Here is an 18,645-nt window from a genome sequence, read left to right as displayed (position 1 = left end):
TTGCTACTTTTAAAAGGAAAAGAGAAACCATATCCAAAATGTTAATACTGTTTTTGGGCCAACATAGTATTGAACATCACACATATTCTAGTGTCTAAGCCACTGTGTTTTTGTAAACCCTTTTCAGTCCTTTTTTGGTCTTGTTTCCCTCACCCTTTTTTTCTTCCTAGATTTCCTTTTTTAGTTAAGCATTTTTATGTATCAAATGGTCTGGATTTAAGAAAAAACACACAAAAAACTAGTGCTTTAATTAAAGCAAAAAGCACAGAATGAATAGTCCATTAAAATGCACAAGACTAAGTGTGAATTTATCTGTTTATTTAGAGCTTTTGGTGCTGAAATTTCAAATAAAATGGCCTATCTAATTGCTGTAGTTTTAAAAAATTAATCATTTTTCCATTCTTGTCTAAGAAAAAGTGCAGCACAAATCAACACAGTAGAGACTAGTGAAAACAGAATTACATTTAAAACATAATTTAGAAAACATATGCTCCTCTTTTAAATTAGTAAGTAAAAAATGTAATTGTTGGTAGCAAAAGCCAACAAGAACAAAATACAGACATTTATATCTTATGTTTGCATGCATCATAAAGGCAACAAAAAACAGTAAGTTTTAAACTTTTACTAAACATGAATATAAACATATAAATAAGAAAACAACCACCCTTTATTTTAAACTCAATTTTTTTTCTATATTCAGTAAAAAAATATATTACTTTTCAAAAGTATATGACAGCTATCAATACAAATCTCACTTCTTTAACATGTACTTTTCATTCTGATACAGTGTAGGAATTATTATGCACTTTAAAACAGGATAGTTTAATGCCGAAACCCGAGTTGCTTCACTGTAACAAGAGAAGATTAAGCTAGCACTGTATTGTACGGAATTGCAGCATACATACTGTATTGCCCCGTGCTAGTCTGATATATGCTAGTCGGCACTGCCATAGCAGCAATATTGGGTGGTGTGCCTTCTTCCTCTGATTTTTCTTCTTCAATCTTGGGAACACCAGGCACATCAGAGGAAAGGTCATTCAGTATTTTTCTACAATATAATTTAACAATACAAATAATTAGGTATCTGAATGAGATTTAAAACAAAAAAACTATAGCGTAAAAATTTGTCTGATGTATATACTTACTCTCTCTTTTTGAAAAAGAAAGTATCATTACAGTGGAAACTTAACTTACCGATAAGAGGGTCTTCGTGAAAGGATTTCTCTCCGTTTATGAGAATCAATTACACCTTCTGATTCTGCAGACTCATCTGTCTCTGCAATTGTTGCTACCTATAATACAAGAATTTCTGATGCATCATAAATGATATTATCCCCTTTGTTTAAAAAAGTGCAACGTGCCTGACCTGTGGTGGCGCAGTGGGATAAAGCATCGACCTGGAAATGCTGAGGTCGCTGGTTCGAAACCCTGGGCTTGCCTGGTCAAGGCACATATGGGAGTTGATGCTTCTAGCTCCTACCCCCTTCTCTCTGTCTCTCCTCTCTCTTTTTTTTTTTTTGTATTTTTCTGAAGCTGGAAACGGGGAGAGACAGTCAGACAGACTCCCGCATGCGCCCGACCGGGATCCACCTGGCATGCCCACCAGGGGCGATGCTCTGCCCACCAGGGGACGATGCTCTGCCCCTCCGGGGCATTGCTTTGCCGCGACCAGAGCCACTCTAGAGCCTGGGGCAGAGGCCAAGGAGCCATCCCCAGCGCCCGGGCCATCTTTGCTCCAATGGAGCCTTGGCTGCGGGAGGGGAAGAGAGAGACAGAGAGGAAGGAGGGGTAGGGGGTGGAGAAGCAAATGGGCGCTTCTCCTATGTGCCCTGGCCGGGAATCGAACCCTGGTCCCCCGCACACCAGGCCGACGCTCTACCGCTGAGCCAACCGGCCAGGGCCTGTCTCTCCTCTCTCTCTCTCTCTCCCTCTCCTCTCTAAAATGAATAAATAAATAAATAAATTTAAACATTTTAAAAAGTGCGACTAAGGGTCTTTGGGTGCAATGCTAAGCCAGGTGCTGGGGAAGCGGCAAGCAATGGAACACAGCAAACCCGCAGTAATGGAGCTCCCACCAGGCTTAGGAATGGGATCACAGACAGACATCTCAGCCATAGAAGGGGGTGGTGCAGATCACAAAGACCACAGAAATGCAAATACAAGAATGGATGGGACAGCAAGTGAGGCTTCATAGGAGAAGCCTACATATAAGCTACCTTAGACCCAAGATCCCAACCCTCAAAGTACTCTCCCAAATCCATCAAGCAGCGAGTGAGCTAGTGACAGAGACAGAAGAAAGCACCTAGATTTCAATGCCTCTTCACACCTGTAAGGCCAGTGGTCACCACCATGGCCATGAAGGGTCTCACTGGATTCATGCAGATGGTAAAGGAACAGTGTGGAGCCAGAAAAATGGTGGGTCATTCTGTTTATTAAAGTCTCGTAATAGTGGATTCACAAACAGTCAGGGAAAATCACTTCCCTTTCTCTCTCCAAACTCTCTGGGACTCACAGCCCCCACCTACCAGTGTCAGCAGGGTTCCCAAGCCCCTCAGTACTCTCCAGCAAAACAGGGAGGGTGGAAATACTCCTTCTCTGACAAACAATAGCAAGCAATGGCCCCTCCCAAGCAGGAAGGCAGTCTGCAATTTGCAATCTGCCGCCCTGAGGGCAAGCATCCAGAGCCTTCCATAGACTATACACACATGGCTGCCATAATACAAGAAAAAAACCTAAACACACTTGAAATACATTGGTTTGCCCAACACCACCATAGCTGACTGAACCTGGGTCTTCAAGCTAGACACCAGGTAGGTCCAGAGAAGAAAGAATATTTAAGCAGGTAAAGAAGCCTTGTTGAAGTTAGGATTTTTATTATAACAAGTCAGTTAAAACTTGATAATGGAAGGTCTTGAACTCAAAATAAGGAATTTCTCCTTAAATGAAAGATCAGAGTTTTAAGCATAATCATTTTTTTCAAGTCAAGTAATAATACAAAATGATTAAACAAAGTCAGAGATCTAAAATTACAAATCTGTCTACAACATGATTGTTCTCATTAAATTCAGCCATTTATCACTCAAACCCTAGGATAGTTCTGAGTTTACGAAACTCAATTTATTTAATATTACAATTACATGGGAGTTTGATTTGGGCAAAATCAAGAGATTATTAAAATATGACCAATGCCACCAGGAATATACACTTCCCAAGTTGGCACATGTGTGGCAAGGTACCAAAGAACTGTAAAACTTAGTACTGGCAATGCCATTTTAAAGAGGAAAAGTCAGGCTTTGAAAGAATAAAGGTTATCTGAAAAACTTCCTTTCCCTTTCAATAAGAGACAATATTTACATATCCTACACTGATTTAACTCTTCCTCCCTTCCTGGAGTCCTGGAGTAACATATGCCTCTAGACCAGGGGTAGACAACCTTTTTATACCTACCGCCCACTTTTGTATCTCTGTTAGTAGTAAAATTTTCTAAACGCCCACTGGTTCCACAGTAATGGTGATTTATAAAGTAGGGAAGAAACTTTACTTTATAAAATTTATAAAACAGAGTTACAGCAAGTTAAAGCATATAATAATAATTACTTACCAAGTACTTTTTTTTTTTTTTTTTACAGAGGCAGAGATAGACAGGGACAGACAGACAGGAACGGAGAGAGATGAGAAGCATCAATCATTAGTTTCTTGTTGCGCATTGCGACTTCTTAGTTGTTCATTGATTGCTTTCTCATATGTGCCTTGACTGTGGGTCTTCAGCAGACCAGTAACCCCTTGCTGGAGCCAGCAACCTTGAGTCCAAGCCGGTGAGCTTTTTGCTCAAACCAGATGAGCCCACGCTCAGCTGGTGACCTTGGGGTCTCGAACCTGGATCCTTCCGCATCCCAGTCCGACACTCTATCTACTGCACCACCACCTGGTCAGGCACTTACAAAGTACTTTATGTAAGATTTTCACTAAGTTTGGCAGAATAGATCTTTATAATAAACAACTTACTACAGTTAAATCTTTTTATTTATACTTTAGTTGCTCCGCTACCGCCCACCATGAAAGCTGGAACACCCACTAGTGGGCAGTAGAGACCAGGTTGACTACCACTGCTCTAGACAAAGGAATGGGAGGTAGACACTAAAAGATTTGTGAATGTCTTTGATATGTAAAACAACATCACTATTGTGTTACCTTGTAAGTTTTAATATGTAGAAATGTTTTTTTATAGATCCTATCCAGGGGTCCCCAAACTTTTTACACAAGGGGCCAGTTCACTGTCCCTCAGACCGTTGGAGGGCCGCCACATACAGTGCTCCTCTCACTGACCACCAATGAAAGAGGTGCCCCTTCCAGCAGTGCGGCGGGGGCCAGATAAATGGCCTCAGGGGGCCGCATTGTGGCCCGCGGGCTGTAGTTTGGGGATGCCTGCCAAATGTTATAAGCTTGTTAATGATTGATTATTGTGTCATGTTTCCCATTCCTTTTCCCCCCAACTTGTATGTGATCAAGTATATATAACTAGCCTCAGAGCTATATTGACACTGCACGATTTGGGTCAGCTATGCCCGTGTAAGTCATATGTAGCCGGCTTATTAATAAATCTCCTCCTAAACTTCTTCTGTATCCTGCCTGGGTGTCTATACATAACCCATGGAATTAAGGTACGCTACTTTAGAACACATGGATGAGCATACGTGTTCACTTACATATGCGACCATGAGTCTCTGGTCATGGATACCCCACAAATAAGCATACTCACCAATAAACAGAATTTATTAGAAAAAATGTTGTTGCAATTGACAATCATATCTTGCCATCAAATATTTGTCACTTTACAATGGACTTTTTCACATCTCTTATATAATCCTAACAACCTCCCACGTGAGGCAGGCTGTTAATATACCCATTTTAGAAAGGCAAAAACTGAAGTTCACTCAGAGAGATCAAATGACTTGTTCATCATTCAGTGGGGAGAAATTTTAAGGCAAGATCCACTGCCACCTATCTCTACAAAGATAATTGAATCAGCTGTTTCACAAAATAAAAAAAATAAAAAACTACTGAGACAAGACCTCCTTTTAGTACCCAGGGTAAAACTAAGAAGTCACTGTACTCCAATAAAAGTTACAATACAAAAAGAGAGTGGAAGACTTACTGCTTTTACAATTAAGAGTCAGAAAGTCTTGGAACCAAGGGTCATCACAGGGGGTGAAAAACAACACTGAGACTTGGAACTATTAAGACATCTGGTGCTGCAAAGATTGCCCAGCTTTTAGTGCATGTGAATCTACTACTTCAAGTGCCAGGTTGCAGCCCTTATCCTCATTCTACACAAGCTATACTCCAGTGATCAGGAAAAGACAGACTAAGTAAATGCATCTGCTTTTCTCTCAAAGCTTGTCATCAATTAGGTTCAAATAATTCTAAAATGTAAATGACAATAAACTGATCTAAAAAAAAAGACAAATTTAGTAAACAAAAGTATGTATATGTAATAATTTACATTAAAAGATGCAAAAAAAAGTTTTAGCTTCAAGAAATGTTAAGGATTTAATCTGACCAGGCAGTGGTGCAGTGGCTAGTGTCAGGCCTAGGATGCTGAGGACCCAGGCTCGAAGACCCAAGGTAGCCGGCTTGAGTGTGGGTGGGATCATAGACATGAACCCTGGCTTGAAGCTCAAGGTCACTGGCTTGAGCCCAAGGTCACTGGCTTGGCTGTAGCCCCCCCCCCAAAAAAAAAAACAATCAATGAACAACTAAGGTGCCACAACAAAGAACTTAATGCTTCTCATCTCTCTCTCCCATCCTGCCTGTCTGTCCCTCTGTTTCTCTCGCTACAAAAAAAAAAAAAAAGAAAAGAAATACTAAGGATTTAAAACCAACCTTGATAATAATAAGTAATCAAACATCTCTGGATCACAACCATATAATAATCACACCTATAAAACCAAAGTTCAAGCTAAGATATGTACACAATGTATAAACGTAAGACAGAGACAATAACATCATTATTTTCTATAGGTCACACACACTGATTTAAAAATAAACTTGAATTTCAACCTACCTACTTATGTGAGTATTCAGAAAAAAGCATCTATACTATAATCTGTATATTAGTATGTTTATCAGACATATTCTCCAAAGAATCCTCAAAATATTTTTAAGCACTAGTGAGGAACTTCGATAAATAACTTGAGCAGAGAACAATTTGAAGAATTATTCATCTGGTCCTACCAGCTGGTAGCGCAGTGGATAGAGCATTGGACCGGGATGCAGAGGACCAAGGTTCGAAACCCCAAGGTTGCCGGCTTGAGCGCGGGCTCATTCAGCTTGAGCACGGGGTCACTGGCTTGAGTGTGAGTTCATAGCCATGACCCCATGGTCGCTGGCTTGAGCCCAAAGGTCGCTGGCTTGAAGCCCAAGGTCGCTGGCATGAGCCCAAAGGTTGCTGGCTTGAAGCTCAAGGTCGCTGGCGTGAGCAAGGGGTCATTTGCTCTGCTGTAGCCCCCCAGGTCAAGGCACATATGAGAAAGTAATGAATGAACAACTAAGGAACTGCAAGGAAGAATTAATGCTTTTCATCTCTCTCCCTTCCTGTCTGTCTGTCCCCATCTGTCACTCTCTGTCTCTGTTACCAAAAAAAATAAAATAAAATAAAATAAAGAAAAAATCATTATTCATCTGGCAACTACTTATCTGGCAAATTACTGATGACAACAACAACTCTTCTGTCAAACCTGAGTATCTAGCGAAGAACAATCCATTTCACACATAAAAGGAAATTCCTCCAAACCTTTTTACTACCACAACTTGAGCATAAAAGCTACCAAGAAAAAGATGATAAATTCATAAAGGAGGAAAAAAACCCTCAAGCTCAGGCAAGTCAGAGACAGAGACTGGGAAGGAAGCTGACCTGGACGGTCTGTATTGGTGGTGACTGGAGAGCCGATGGCTGTGCTGTCTGAATTATTCCCTGGACATGCACAGTCTGGCCCGAAGGTAACTGCATGAGAGTCACAGCTGGGGAGCCTCTTCTGGTGCCTGATCCAGCAACAGAAACCTGAAAAAATTGGTCATCACTGAGGATTAAGGCTGGACATTTTTATTGTTCTTTTTTTTTTTTCTAATGCCATTACTATGATGTTTCCTGCTTCCAAGAAATAAGCAGGTGGGGGTACTTACCATTAGGAGGTGGTCACTGTCCTGGAACAGTCATTCTCTGATATGATAGGTAGTAAAGAACCCATGCTCCCCACTTTCGGTTCCCATGCTTCGATGGCAAAGAATGCTCCAAGCATGAAGTTCTATAGCAGTTAAACTACCTCACCACCACCTCACTAACAGTGAAGCCTTATTTAGGTCAGGGGATAGACTACCCTCTCAAACTTCTTAAGAGAAACTGGAGACAGAACTTAAATACGGTAAATTATCTTTTAATAAAAGAAATGTTCAACAAGATATTCTAGAATTACTCCAGATGCAAACTAATGTCTTGTCTCTATACTGATGAAAACTGTACAGTTATTTTTATGCCCCACAATCATAAAAAAGGCACAAGTCAAAGAAATCCCAAGACCTCTCACGCCCTTAGTGTCTCCAACCCAGAGAAAACTCATGCCTTGGAGCTGTGTGAGCCTCTCACCCTTTTCTTCTCCTCTGCTTTGAGCATCCAGGCAGAGGGCCAGAACCATCACTTGGCTTGCACAGAGAAGACAGGACAGCATCTCCCAGTGATCCTGAGTGCTTTCCACAGAGATCCCTACTGGTAAAACACAAGAACACCTGCATGCCTCTGGCCTCAAAACCTGCCAAGTTTTCTAATTAGTAAACAACTTGGCCATTGTAACCTCAGAAACATTGCCTCATTTGATCAATCAATCAAAGACTTTGGAAATAAAATAAGTAATCAGTTTCTATCATGAGTGGTAGTAGAACCACACAAATTTTGCAGAATCTCTGGAACCTCACTTTAAGAAACACCAGTAATTTCCAATCTACTTACACTAATAGTTTAAAAGAATTAGGCCGGTAGGTTATTGATTAGAGCATCATCCCAATACACCAGCGGTTCTCAACCTGTGGGTCGTGACCCCGGTGGGGTCGCCTAAAGCCATCGGAAAATACATAATGCATATCAGGTATTTACATTCCGAATCATAACTGTAGCAAAATTACAGTTATGAAGTAGCCACCAAAATTATTTTTTGGTTTGGGGTCACCGCAACATGAGGAACTGTATTGTGGGGTCACGGCATTAGAAAGGTTGAGAATCACTGCAATACACCAAGGTTGCAGATTCAGTAAGGGCACATACAGGAGGCAACCAATGAACACGTAAATAAGTGGAACAAATTGATGTTTCTATCTTTCTCCTTTCCTCTCTCTCACAAATCAATAGAAAAATATAAATAAGATTTATTTACAACATCATCTCCTTGGAAAATAAACGTCTTTGGCAATCCAAAAATAAAAATCTTTCATCTATGCCCTAGAACCTATGTGGTGAACAACTGTACCGAGTGCATTAGGGTAAAAAACAGAATTGCTAAAACCAACATCTAAGAAACAATAAACAGCACACCAAAGAGTTGAGAACTAATTGCTTCATTGTAGAGGCTACGAAAGTCATCAGAGGAGTACAGGATAGAAAGATCAGTGTGGGCCTGAACAAGTGAGGGCTTTGTGTAAAAGCAAGCCACAGCTTGAGCTGGGCCTCGAATGAGCCTGGGTAACAGCCGAATAGAAAAGTGAGGAACTAGGGCAGACATGTATACCAAGGGCAAATTCATCATCCCACACGCTCTGAGTATTATAATCTACCTTAGATTTTTGGGGAAATGAAAAGATTATCCCATAATGGAACCAGTAGATTTAACAACTAGAAGTTTAAAAAAAAAACAAAAAACACTTGGAGGATCTATTCTACAAATGCTCCCAGCACAAAAGACAATTCTGTATGAATTATAAAAAGGTATCCCACCTCTGTGTGAACCAATTACTAAAAGGTACTCCTTTTGCCACACAACTCGCTGTCAAACTTTTTAGTCTCAGGACACCTATACACTATTAAACATTAATGATTACCTAAAAGAGCTTTTGTTTATGTGATTCATATGCAGTAGAGTGCTATACATATTTAACAACCAGCTCTTAGGAAGGGAGAACCCTGATTTGCAGCCTTTGCTGATTTCTGTAATGCACATGTCCTACTCTATTGGCAGGATTCTAGCCTGCGGTGAAGACACTGGCATATATGCTGGGAAGAGCTGTGCCTGTCAGCTCTTGCGCTAGCACTAGCACAGCAGAGGGTCTGTGCACTGACACTGACCACGTAAAAGTTAAACTGAGAAATGTAATAAATTCTTAGTAACTCATTAAAGAATAACAATTTTACTATAAGCTACAAATAATATTTTATAAATAATTACATTTTACAAACAAAAATTTAGTGACAAGTGTATTTTATCTTTTTACAAATGTAAAAAAATTTTTGTGTCTGGTTTAACTGAAAAAAGCTAGATTCTCATACCTACTTTTATACCGAATATGTTGCAATGTTATTTTAGTTGGTATGTAAAGACCTCACTTAGACATGTTTGGTTAAAGGAGGAATATTTTAATAGCCTTTTCAAAAAAGGAGGATATTCTTTGACACTACAACAAAACTCAACAAGTGGTTATCTCTTAAAGGTTAGTTACAATGTGGAACCTGAAACCATATCTATTATATATTAAAATCCACTGATCTAACATGACCAGGTGGTGGCGTAGAGATAGAGCCCTGACCTGGGACACTGAGGACCCAGGTTGGAAACCCTGAGATCGCTGGCTTGAGCGTGGGATCACAGACATGACCCTGGTCGCTGGCTTGAGCCCAAAGGTCACTGGCTTAAACAAGGGGTCACTGGCTCAGCTGGGTCCACCTACCCTCCATCAAGGCACAAATGAGAAACAATCAATGAACAATTAAAGTGCTGCAACTATGAGTTAATGCTTCTCATCTCCCTTCCTTTCTCTGTCTCTGTCTCTCTCGCTAAAAATAAAATAGTAATAATAAAATCACATCAATCTCATCAGAAAACTATACATATTGGCAGCTAGCAAGCTCAAAACAGCTTATACAGGTTTTCCAAAATTCAAAGCTGCTGCTTAAACGCTGGAATTTTATCACTGACAATAAAGTGTCAAATGTTTTCCTTGAAGTCACAAATTCACTTCATTTGCATTTGAAATAAAATGTTTTCCAAATAAGTTTGAACAGACAGTTTGGGTATTAGTCATTCTTGTGAGAATAATGATGTCCTGTGGAAAAAAATCTTAGCTAGTTCATCTTGCTACTTAAACAATAACTCAAGCGGTTGTTATTTTTTTGTGATCGCCATTAGTCTTAAGTGTGCAGCAAATTACTTTCAGTGAAGATCCTAATTTCAAACTCAAGAATATTAAAACATGTACTTAACAGTCGAGATTTAATACAATTGGTAATATTTACTGCTTCATCAAGAATATTCCTGCTTAATGAGGCAGTGGTGCAGTGGATAGAGTGTTGGTCTGGGACTTTGAGGACCCAGTTTCAAAACCCTGAGGTCGTGGGCTTCAGTGTAGGCTCATTCAGCTTGAGCATGGGATCATAGACATGACTCTATGGTCTCTGGCTCGAGCCCAAAGGTCACTGGCTTGAAGCCCAAGGTCAGTGGCTTGAGCAAGGTGTCACTGGCTTGGCTGTAGCACCCCTCCTCCCCAGTCAAGGCACGTATGAGAAAGCAATCAATGAACAACTAAGGTGCCATAACTATGAGTTGATGTTTTCTATCTCTCTCCCTTCCTGTCTGTCTGTCTCTCTCACTTAAAAAAACAAACAAGCCCTGGCCGGTTTGCTCAGTGGTAGAGCGTCGGCCTGGCGTGCAGAAGTCCCGGGTTCGATTCCCAGCCAGGGCACACAGGAGATGCGCCCATCTGCTTCTCCACCTTTCCCCCTCTCTTTCCTCTCTGTCTCTCTCTTCCCCTCCCGCAGCCGAAGCTCCATTGGAGCAAAGATGGCCCGGGCGCTGGGGATGGCTCCTTGGCCTCTGCCCCAGGTGCTAGAGTGGCTCTGGTCGCAAAAGAGCGACGCCCCGGAGGGGGAGAGCATTGCCCCCTGGTGGGCAGAGCATCGCCCCTGGTGGGCGCGCCGGGTGGATCCCGGTCGGGTGCATGCGGGAGTCTGACTGTCTCTCCCCGTTTCCAGCTTCAGAAAAATACAAAAAAAAAAACACAAAACAACCCCCCCCCCAAAAAAAAAATAAACAAACAAATGCATATTCCTAGTCTGACCTGTGATGACACAGTGGATAAAACGTTGGCCTGGAATGCTGAGGCCGCTGGCCAGGCCAGGTCAAGACACATGAAGGAAGCAACTATGAGCTGATGCTTCCTACTCCTCTTCTTCCCCCCTTTCTCTCTCTCCTTTCTCTGAAATCAATAAATAAAATCTAAAAATATATATATATATTCCTAAATAAAACAGACTTTTCCCCACTGCAAGTGAATGGCAGTGAAGAAAACAGTGACAACTATCTAGCTGGTTGCCACTGACTTGATTCCTGTCAAGGCACCCAAACCTTCCCATTGTTTTTGCATCATTAGTGTAAATGACAACACAGAGAAAAAGAAAACTAAATCTTAGCATAATTGTCAAAACAGTAAAGAGGCCTCAGACACTCCACCAGGGTTCTGTGTACTACACTGAAAACAGCTGCTCTCCCTGAGTATAGGCTGCAGGCTGGGCTCACAGCCTGAAGATGTCTAGTAACCCCAATGGAGTCCATATGTCAGAGACTGAGCAAATATTATAAAAATTATACCCAAGAGTGCCACAGATGTTCTCACAGACTAGACCTGTGGACTGAGATGGCAGCGTCTGCGTTCACTTTCTGTGGGGAAATGGTACAGGATCAAAGAAATTAAATATTTTGAAGAACTGAAGAACAGCTCAAGAAAAAGTCATGGGGTTTTGATATCTATAAATCATGCTTTAAGTTGCTCTGTCTTTCAAGTGTGATTTTCAGGATTTTATAAGAATTTTTTTCCGAAGCAAGAAGCAGGGAAGCGGAGAGACAGAATCCTGTTTGCGCCCGACTGGGATCCACCCAGCATGCCCACCAGGGGGACGACATTCTTCTGCCCATCTGGGCCGTTGCTCTGTTGCAATGGGAGCCATTCTAGTGCCTGATGTAGAGGCCATGGAGCCATCCTTGGCCAACTTTGCCCCAATAGAGCGTTGGCTGTGGGAGGGGAAGAGAGAGATAGACAGAAAGGAGAGGGGGAAGGGTGAAGCAGATGGGTGCTTCTCCTCTGTGCCCTGGCCTATAATTGAACCTGGGACTTCCACACTCCGGACCGACACTCTATCATTGAGCCAACCAGCCAGGGTCATATTAGTATACTGATCACACAGGCCACAACAGAACATATGGCAGCCCTGAGGTATGGCACACAGATGGCATGGAAGGAAGACCAGCTATGAATGAAGAACATGAGTGGAGGCTGCAAAGGCAAAAATAGGTAAAGAAGCATTTTTTGTTTTGGGTAAGGTGCTAGATTCAGTTTTAGGTCAACTAGGTTGAAAGCAATGGTAGGGAAACCAGGTGGAAATATTTAATAGCCAAGGAGGAGTATGGAGCTCATGCTTGGGCTGGAGCTCAGACAGGGCATAAAGATCTGAGAAATACTGACAAAGTGAAATCTACAGAGTATTATAGTTAATTTATTCATAATATGAAACAGAAGTCTAAAGCAGCTCTGAAAACAGAAGGGAATTATTCTTTTCTGAAAACATACCACTGTTATAAAGATATAAACTTTAGTTTGCTTGAACTACTATGCAGACAGAAGGCAAAAAAAGAGAAAATTTTCTTATAAACATCAAATATTCATTCTAAGACTTTCTAATAAGGAAAAATCTTATGGAAACAAGGAAGCATGCCACATGAACTAGTCTAGACGTGGGGATATAGGCGTGAACAAAGAACATCTCCGTTCTCTTAAACCAGGAGGAGACAGAAAATAGAGACAAATATATAATTTTGGGTGGTGCTAAATTCTTAAAAGAAAAATGAAGCTCCTGACCAGCTGGTGGCACAGAAGAGAGAGCATTGGATTGGGACTCTTGAGAACCCAGGTTTGAACTTTGAGGTCACCGGCTTGAGTTTGGGCTCACCAGCTGTAGTGTAAGGTTGCTGGCTTGCGCATGGGATCATAGACATGAGCCCCTGGTTGCTGGCTTGAGCCCAAAAGATCACTGGCTTGAGCAAGAGGTCACTGGCTAGGCTGGAGGTGGTGTTGGGGGGGGGGGGCCCTCCTCCCCACCCACCGCTAAGGCATGTATGAGAAAGCAATCAATAAACAACTAAGGTGTTGCAACTATGAGTTGATGCTTATCTCTGTCCCTTCCTGTCTGTCACTGTCTAAAAAAGAAAAAAGAAAAAGAATGCAAAGTAAATAATTGGAGAATGACAAAGGAACGTGGAAGGAGGCTATACTCAATGTAGAAAGCTTCTCATCAGAGGGAACATGTGCACAAAAAGCCTAAATGAAGAAAGGGAGGAAGCCATAGGAAGAGCTCTGAAAATATTCACCATTTTTCAACAATCAGGTAGATACCTTCTCAGAAAACAAAAACAGCCTAACCAGGTTGTGGCACAGTGGATAGAGCGTTGGATTGGGATGCGGAGGACCCAGGTTCGAGACCCCGAGGTCGCCAGCTTGAGCACAGGCTCATCTGGTGTGAGCAAAAAGCTCACCAGCTTGGGCCCTGGCCGGTTGGCTCAGTGGTAGAGCGTCGGCCTGGCGTGCAGAGGTCCCGGGTTCGATTCCCGGCCAGGGCACACAGGAGAAGCGCCCATCTGCTTCTCCACCCCTCCCCCTCTCCTTCCTCTGTCTCTCTCTTCCCCTCCCGCAGCCTAGGCTCCATTGGAGCAAAGATGGTCCAGGCGCTGGGGATGGCTCCTTGGCCTCTGCCCCAGGTGCTAGAGTGGCTCTGGTCGTAGCAGAGTGATGCCCCGGAGGGGCAGAGCATCGCCCCCTGGTGGGCAGAGCGTTGCCCCCTGGTGGGCGTGCCGGGTGGATCCCGGTCGGGCGCATGCGGGAGTCTGTCTGACTGTCTCTCCCCGTTTCCAGCTTCAGAAAAAAAAAAAAAAAAAGCTCACCAGCTTGGACCCAAGGTCGCTGGTTTGGGTTACTTGGTCTGCTGAAGGCCCACGGTCAAGGCACATATGAGAAAGCAATCAATGAACAACTAAGGTGTTGCAACAAAAAACTGATGATTGATGCTTCTCATCTCTTTCCATTCCTGTCTGTCTGTCCCTATTTATCCCTCTTTCTGACTGTCGCTCTGTCTCTGAAAAAAATAAATAAAATAAAAATTGAAGAAAAAAAAAAAGGACTTAAAATAAACATTAAATGGATTTGTTTTGTACTTCATAATTGTACACCTCTTTTTATGAGGCTCTAAAAGTGTGGAGCATGAACTCATATAGACATGATTTACCTTTTTCTCCAGCTCTCCTGAATAATCCTCTTCTGTGGGGTGCCTGAAACATAGGTTATGCTGATGCCACCACATCCACAGAAAACTCCACTCAACAGCAGTTAGTCTGAAGAAGTTAAGATGATGCAACTGACAGCCTTACTTGGCTTTGCAATAAAAAAAAAAGTCCCAATAATGACATATATAATGGGGAAAACATCACAATGTGTAACACAGCATTCAATGAACAACTAGCAGACTAGCTTCATTCCGCAGCTAGGGTCCGTCAGATGGGGTTTATGATGTCATAGTACATATGCAAATGTCATGTGTACTGGGCCTCCATTCAAGACAGTTAGTAAAGAACGAAAAAAACAAACAAACGTGAATTCATAATATAACAGATTTTGCTATCAACTCTGTTGCCTGAAAAATTAAACCTGACTGACCAGGCGGTGGCGCAGTAGATAGAGCATCAGACTAGGACACAGGACAGAGGACCCAGGTTCGAAATCGTGAGGTATCCTGCTTGAGTGCTGGCTTATCTGGCTTAAGCATAGGCTCACCAGCTTAAGTGCGGGGTCTCTGGCTTGAGTGTGGGATCATAAACATGACCCCATGGTCACTGGCTTGAGCCCAAGGTCTCTGGCTTAAGCAAGGAGTCACTTGCTCTGCTGAAACCCCTCTCCCCATCAAGACACATATGAGAAAGCAATCAATGAAGAAAAACAAACAACTAAGGTGCTGCAACGAAGAATTGATGCTTCTCATCTCTCTCCCTTCCTGTCTGTCTGTCCCTATCCGTCAAAAAAAAATTCCCCTCTTCAAGCAAAGCAAATATCAGAATCAAGTCATTCTGAATTATCAAGTCTATTTTGCTAATACTTCTAATAAGCAGTGCTGATCATTAGAGGACTTACTAAAATTAGGGTTTCTTTATGCTTTGAAAAACAATGCTCTAGCTCATGTTTTTCTAGCTAACCCTTACAGTATCTAATATTTTTAGTAGTTTGAGCATCACTTTGTATTCTAACCAAATGAGATGTCTCACTTATCATAACATATGTAAAAAGTACTATGAAAATTAACATGCTCTTTATAGAAGTCAACATTCTTTTAGCTCTAGAACATCGAAACACCAACCTAATGCTCTGGTCACACAGACAACCTTTAAGGTGGTGCCAAAAGTCAGGAAGCTTACAAGGACAGCCTGGAAGTGGTTTGGACTTCACTCATCCAGCAGAAGATGAAATTTTGAACAGTTTCTACAGAAGAAGGTTAAAGTCAATGGAAAAACTAGAAATCTTGGCATTGTTGTTTAACATGTTGAATGCTTCAAGAATAAAATCATAGTTGTTTCTGAGAAACAGTTCTCTAAAAGATATTTGAAATATCTTATCAAAAGATACCTTAAGCCTGACCAGGCAGTGGCACAATGAATAAATAGAGCATCAGCCTGGGATGCTGAGGACCCAGGTTGGAAACCCTGAGGTCACCAGCTTGAGCGTGGGGTCACTGGCTTAGCTGAAGGTTCTGGGTCAAGGTACATATGAGAAAGCAATCAATGAATAACTAAGATGCTGCAACTTAGAACTGATGCTTCTCATCTCTCTTATTTCCTGTCTGTCCCTATCTGTCTTTCTCTCTTTAGCTAAAAAAAAAAAAAACAGACAAAAAACCCAACAAAAAACGCCTTAAGAAAAACAGTCCAGTGATTGGCTTCACGTGCTTGCACCTAACAAGGAGACGTGTGAACGTCTTTACTTCCAGATCAGTCAAGATGAAAACTGACCTGAGTCTGGGGACTGGCAGAGCCAACCTTTCCAGGCTTTGCTTACTAATAAAACAAATGAGGCACACAAGAGAAAGAAACATCTAGAAAGGGACTTTTAATTTTATCAATGTATAAGAAACACAGCACTCTATAAAAAAAATCTGTATTTGGTTTTAGTTAGAGACTAAAACTAAAACATCATAATTTACTAACCAAATGTATTTCAAAAGTAATAAATGCAGATATTGAAGTAAGCTGTAATGAGATTCTGAGCCAAAAATGGCATTTACCCAGCAGATATCTTATTAGGACAAACAGTGGATATCAAAACTATTCTTAACAATAATACAAACAACTTTTAATAATGAATAGGAAACATACAAGCCAAAAGCCAGAAACCACAGAATGAATGCCTGAAACCATTTATTAGCTGAACTTCACATTAACCTTTATTTCTGACAGAAATCAACTCTTTTAGAAACAGTAAGGAAACACACTGCAATCGCTTGAATCAGTCTATTTTATTTCTTCTACCAATTATTTGGTGTAAGTACTAAAGAATACTGACTTGGTAAAAGCAATTTTAAAAATAGTCATAATAGGCCCTGGCTGGTTGGCTCAGTGGTAGAGTGTCCACCTAGCGTGTGGATGTCCCAGGTTTGATTTCCAGTCAGGGCACACAGGAGAAGCACCCATCAGCTTGTCCTCCCCTCCCCCTTCTCTTTCTCTTTCTCTCTCTCTCTTTCTTCCCCTCCCGCAGCCATGGCTGGATTGGATTGAGTGCATTGGCTGGGTTGCGGAGAATGCCATGGAGCCTCTGCCTCAGGCACTAAAAAGAGCCCCATTATGAGCATAGGTCCCTGATGGGCAGAGCATAGGCCCCAGAGGAGGGTTGCCTGGTGGACCCTGGTTGGGGGGCATGGGGGAGTCTGTCTATCTCCCCTCCTCCCACTTGAAAAGAAGGAAAAAAACCCAGTAATAATAAAATGTGGTATGCACATACAAAAAATTATGCAGCCTTCAAAAGGAAGGAAATCTGATCACATGCTATGACATGAATGAACCTTGATATTATGCCAAGTGAAATAAGCAGTCTCAAAAAGACAAGTATTGATGATTCCACTTATATGAAATATCTAAAAGTAGTCAAATTCATAGAGACAGTAGGTAGAATGGTGATGCCAGGAGGTGAGTCTAGAATTTTAGATTTGCAAGATGAAAACGTTCTGGAGATGTTTCACAACAATGTGAATATACTTAACACACTGAAATGTGTCCTTACACCTAAGAGTGCAGATATTCTTTATTTTTTTACCACACATAGAAAAAACAGTATATAACAATGGCCGCAAATTTGGTGAATGTGATAATTAACTGGCTTCTTGCCAGGAAAACACTCAATAAATCAATTTTACCAAAGGCAGTGGGACTGATTTCCTCCTCATCTTGTAGACATAATTCTAAAGCTCTGGGAGCTCTCATATTCTTGGCCCCAAAATTACAGTTCAACATACAGAATGCCTATTAGTGCCAGGAATTATATGGAAACAAATTCTAACTCATCATCAGCCTGACCAGATGGTGGCACAGTGGATAGAGTGTAGGACTGGGACGCAGAGGACTCAGGCCCGAAACCCCAAGGTTATGCAGCTTGAGCGTAGGCTCATTTGGATCGAGCATGGGTTCATTTGCTTCAGTGTGGGGTAGCTGGCTTGAGTGTGGGATCAGACATGATCCAATGGTCACTGGCTTAAATCCCAAGGTCGTCGGCTTGAGCAAGGGGTCACTTGCTCTGCTGTAGCCCCCAGGTCAAGGCACATATGAGAAAGCAATCACATATGAGAACAACTAAGAAGCTGCAACAAAGAACTGATGCTTGCCCTGGCCGGTTGGCTCAGTGGTAGAGCGTCGGCCTGGCGTGCGGAAGTCCCAGGTTCGATTCCCGGCCAGGGCACACAGGAGAAGCGCCCATCTGCTTCTCCACCCCTCTCCCTCTCCTTCCTCTCTGTCTCTCTCTTCCCCTCCTGCAGCCAAGGCTTCATTGGAGCAAAGTTGGCCCGGGCGCTGAGGATGGCTCTGTGGCCTCTGCCTCAGGCACTGGAATGGCTCTGGTTGCAACAGAGCAACGTCCCAGATGGGCAGAGCATCGCCCCCTGGTGGGCATGCTGGGTGAATCCCCATTGGGCGCATGCCGGGTGGATCCCGGTTGGGCACATGCGGGAGTCTGTCTGACTGCCTCCCCGTTTCCAACTTCAGGGAAAAAAAAAAAAAAGAACCGATGCTTCTCATCTCTCCCCCTTCCTGTCTGTCTGCATCTCTCTCCCTTCCTGTCTGTCTGTCCCTATCTGTCCTTCTCTCTGTCTCT

The 18,645-nt window shown here is 42.3% G+C and overlaps 1 protein-coding gene across 18 annotated transcripts in view; it reads right to left on the bottom strand.

Annotated features, from left to right (window-relative positions):
• Nucleotides 1-18,645, bottom strand: part of CREM (cAMP responsive element modulator) — a 514,873-nt gene that overhangs the window by 35,874 nt on the left and 460,354 nt on the right. For 9 of the 18 annotated variants that reach the window (XM_066386683.1, XM_066386684.1, XM_066386692.1 and 6 more), the window contains 3 exons: nt 6,914-7,060; nt 1,195-1,292; nt 906-1,048 (listed from right to left, as the gene is read on the bottom strand). The exons of 1 other annotated variant lie outside the window; for it this stretch is intronic. In XM_066386683.1, the coding sequence (XP_066242780.1) occupies nt 906-1,048; nt 1,195-1,292; nt 6,914-7,060 (388 nt within the window). Of the gene's footprint in view, nt 1-905; nt 1,049-1,194; nt 1,293-5,883; nt 5,902-6,913; nt 7,061-18,645 lie in introns of those variants that run through there. 8 more of the 18 variants (XM_066386687.1, XM_066386694.1, XM_066386696.1 and 5 more) reach the window with 2 other exon arrangements.

Source organism: Saccopteryx leptura, chromosome 5 (assembly GCF_036850995.1).
Source record: "Saccopteryx leptura isolate mSacLep1 chromosome 5, mSacLep1_pri_phased_curated, whole genome shotgun sequence".
NCBI lineage: Eukaryota > Metazoa > Chordata > Mammalia > Chiroptera > Emballonuridae > Saccopteryx > Saccopteryx leptura.
This window is presented reverse-complemented; position numbering and strand designations above follow the sequence as displayed.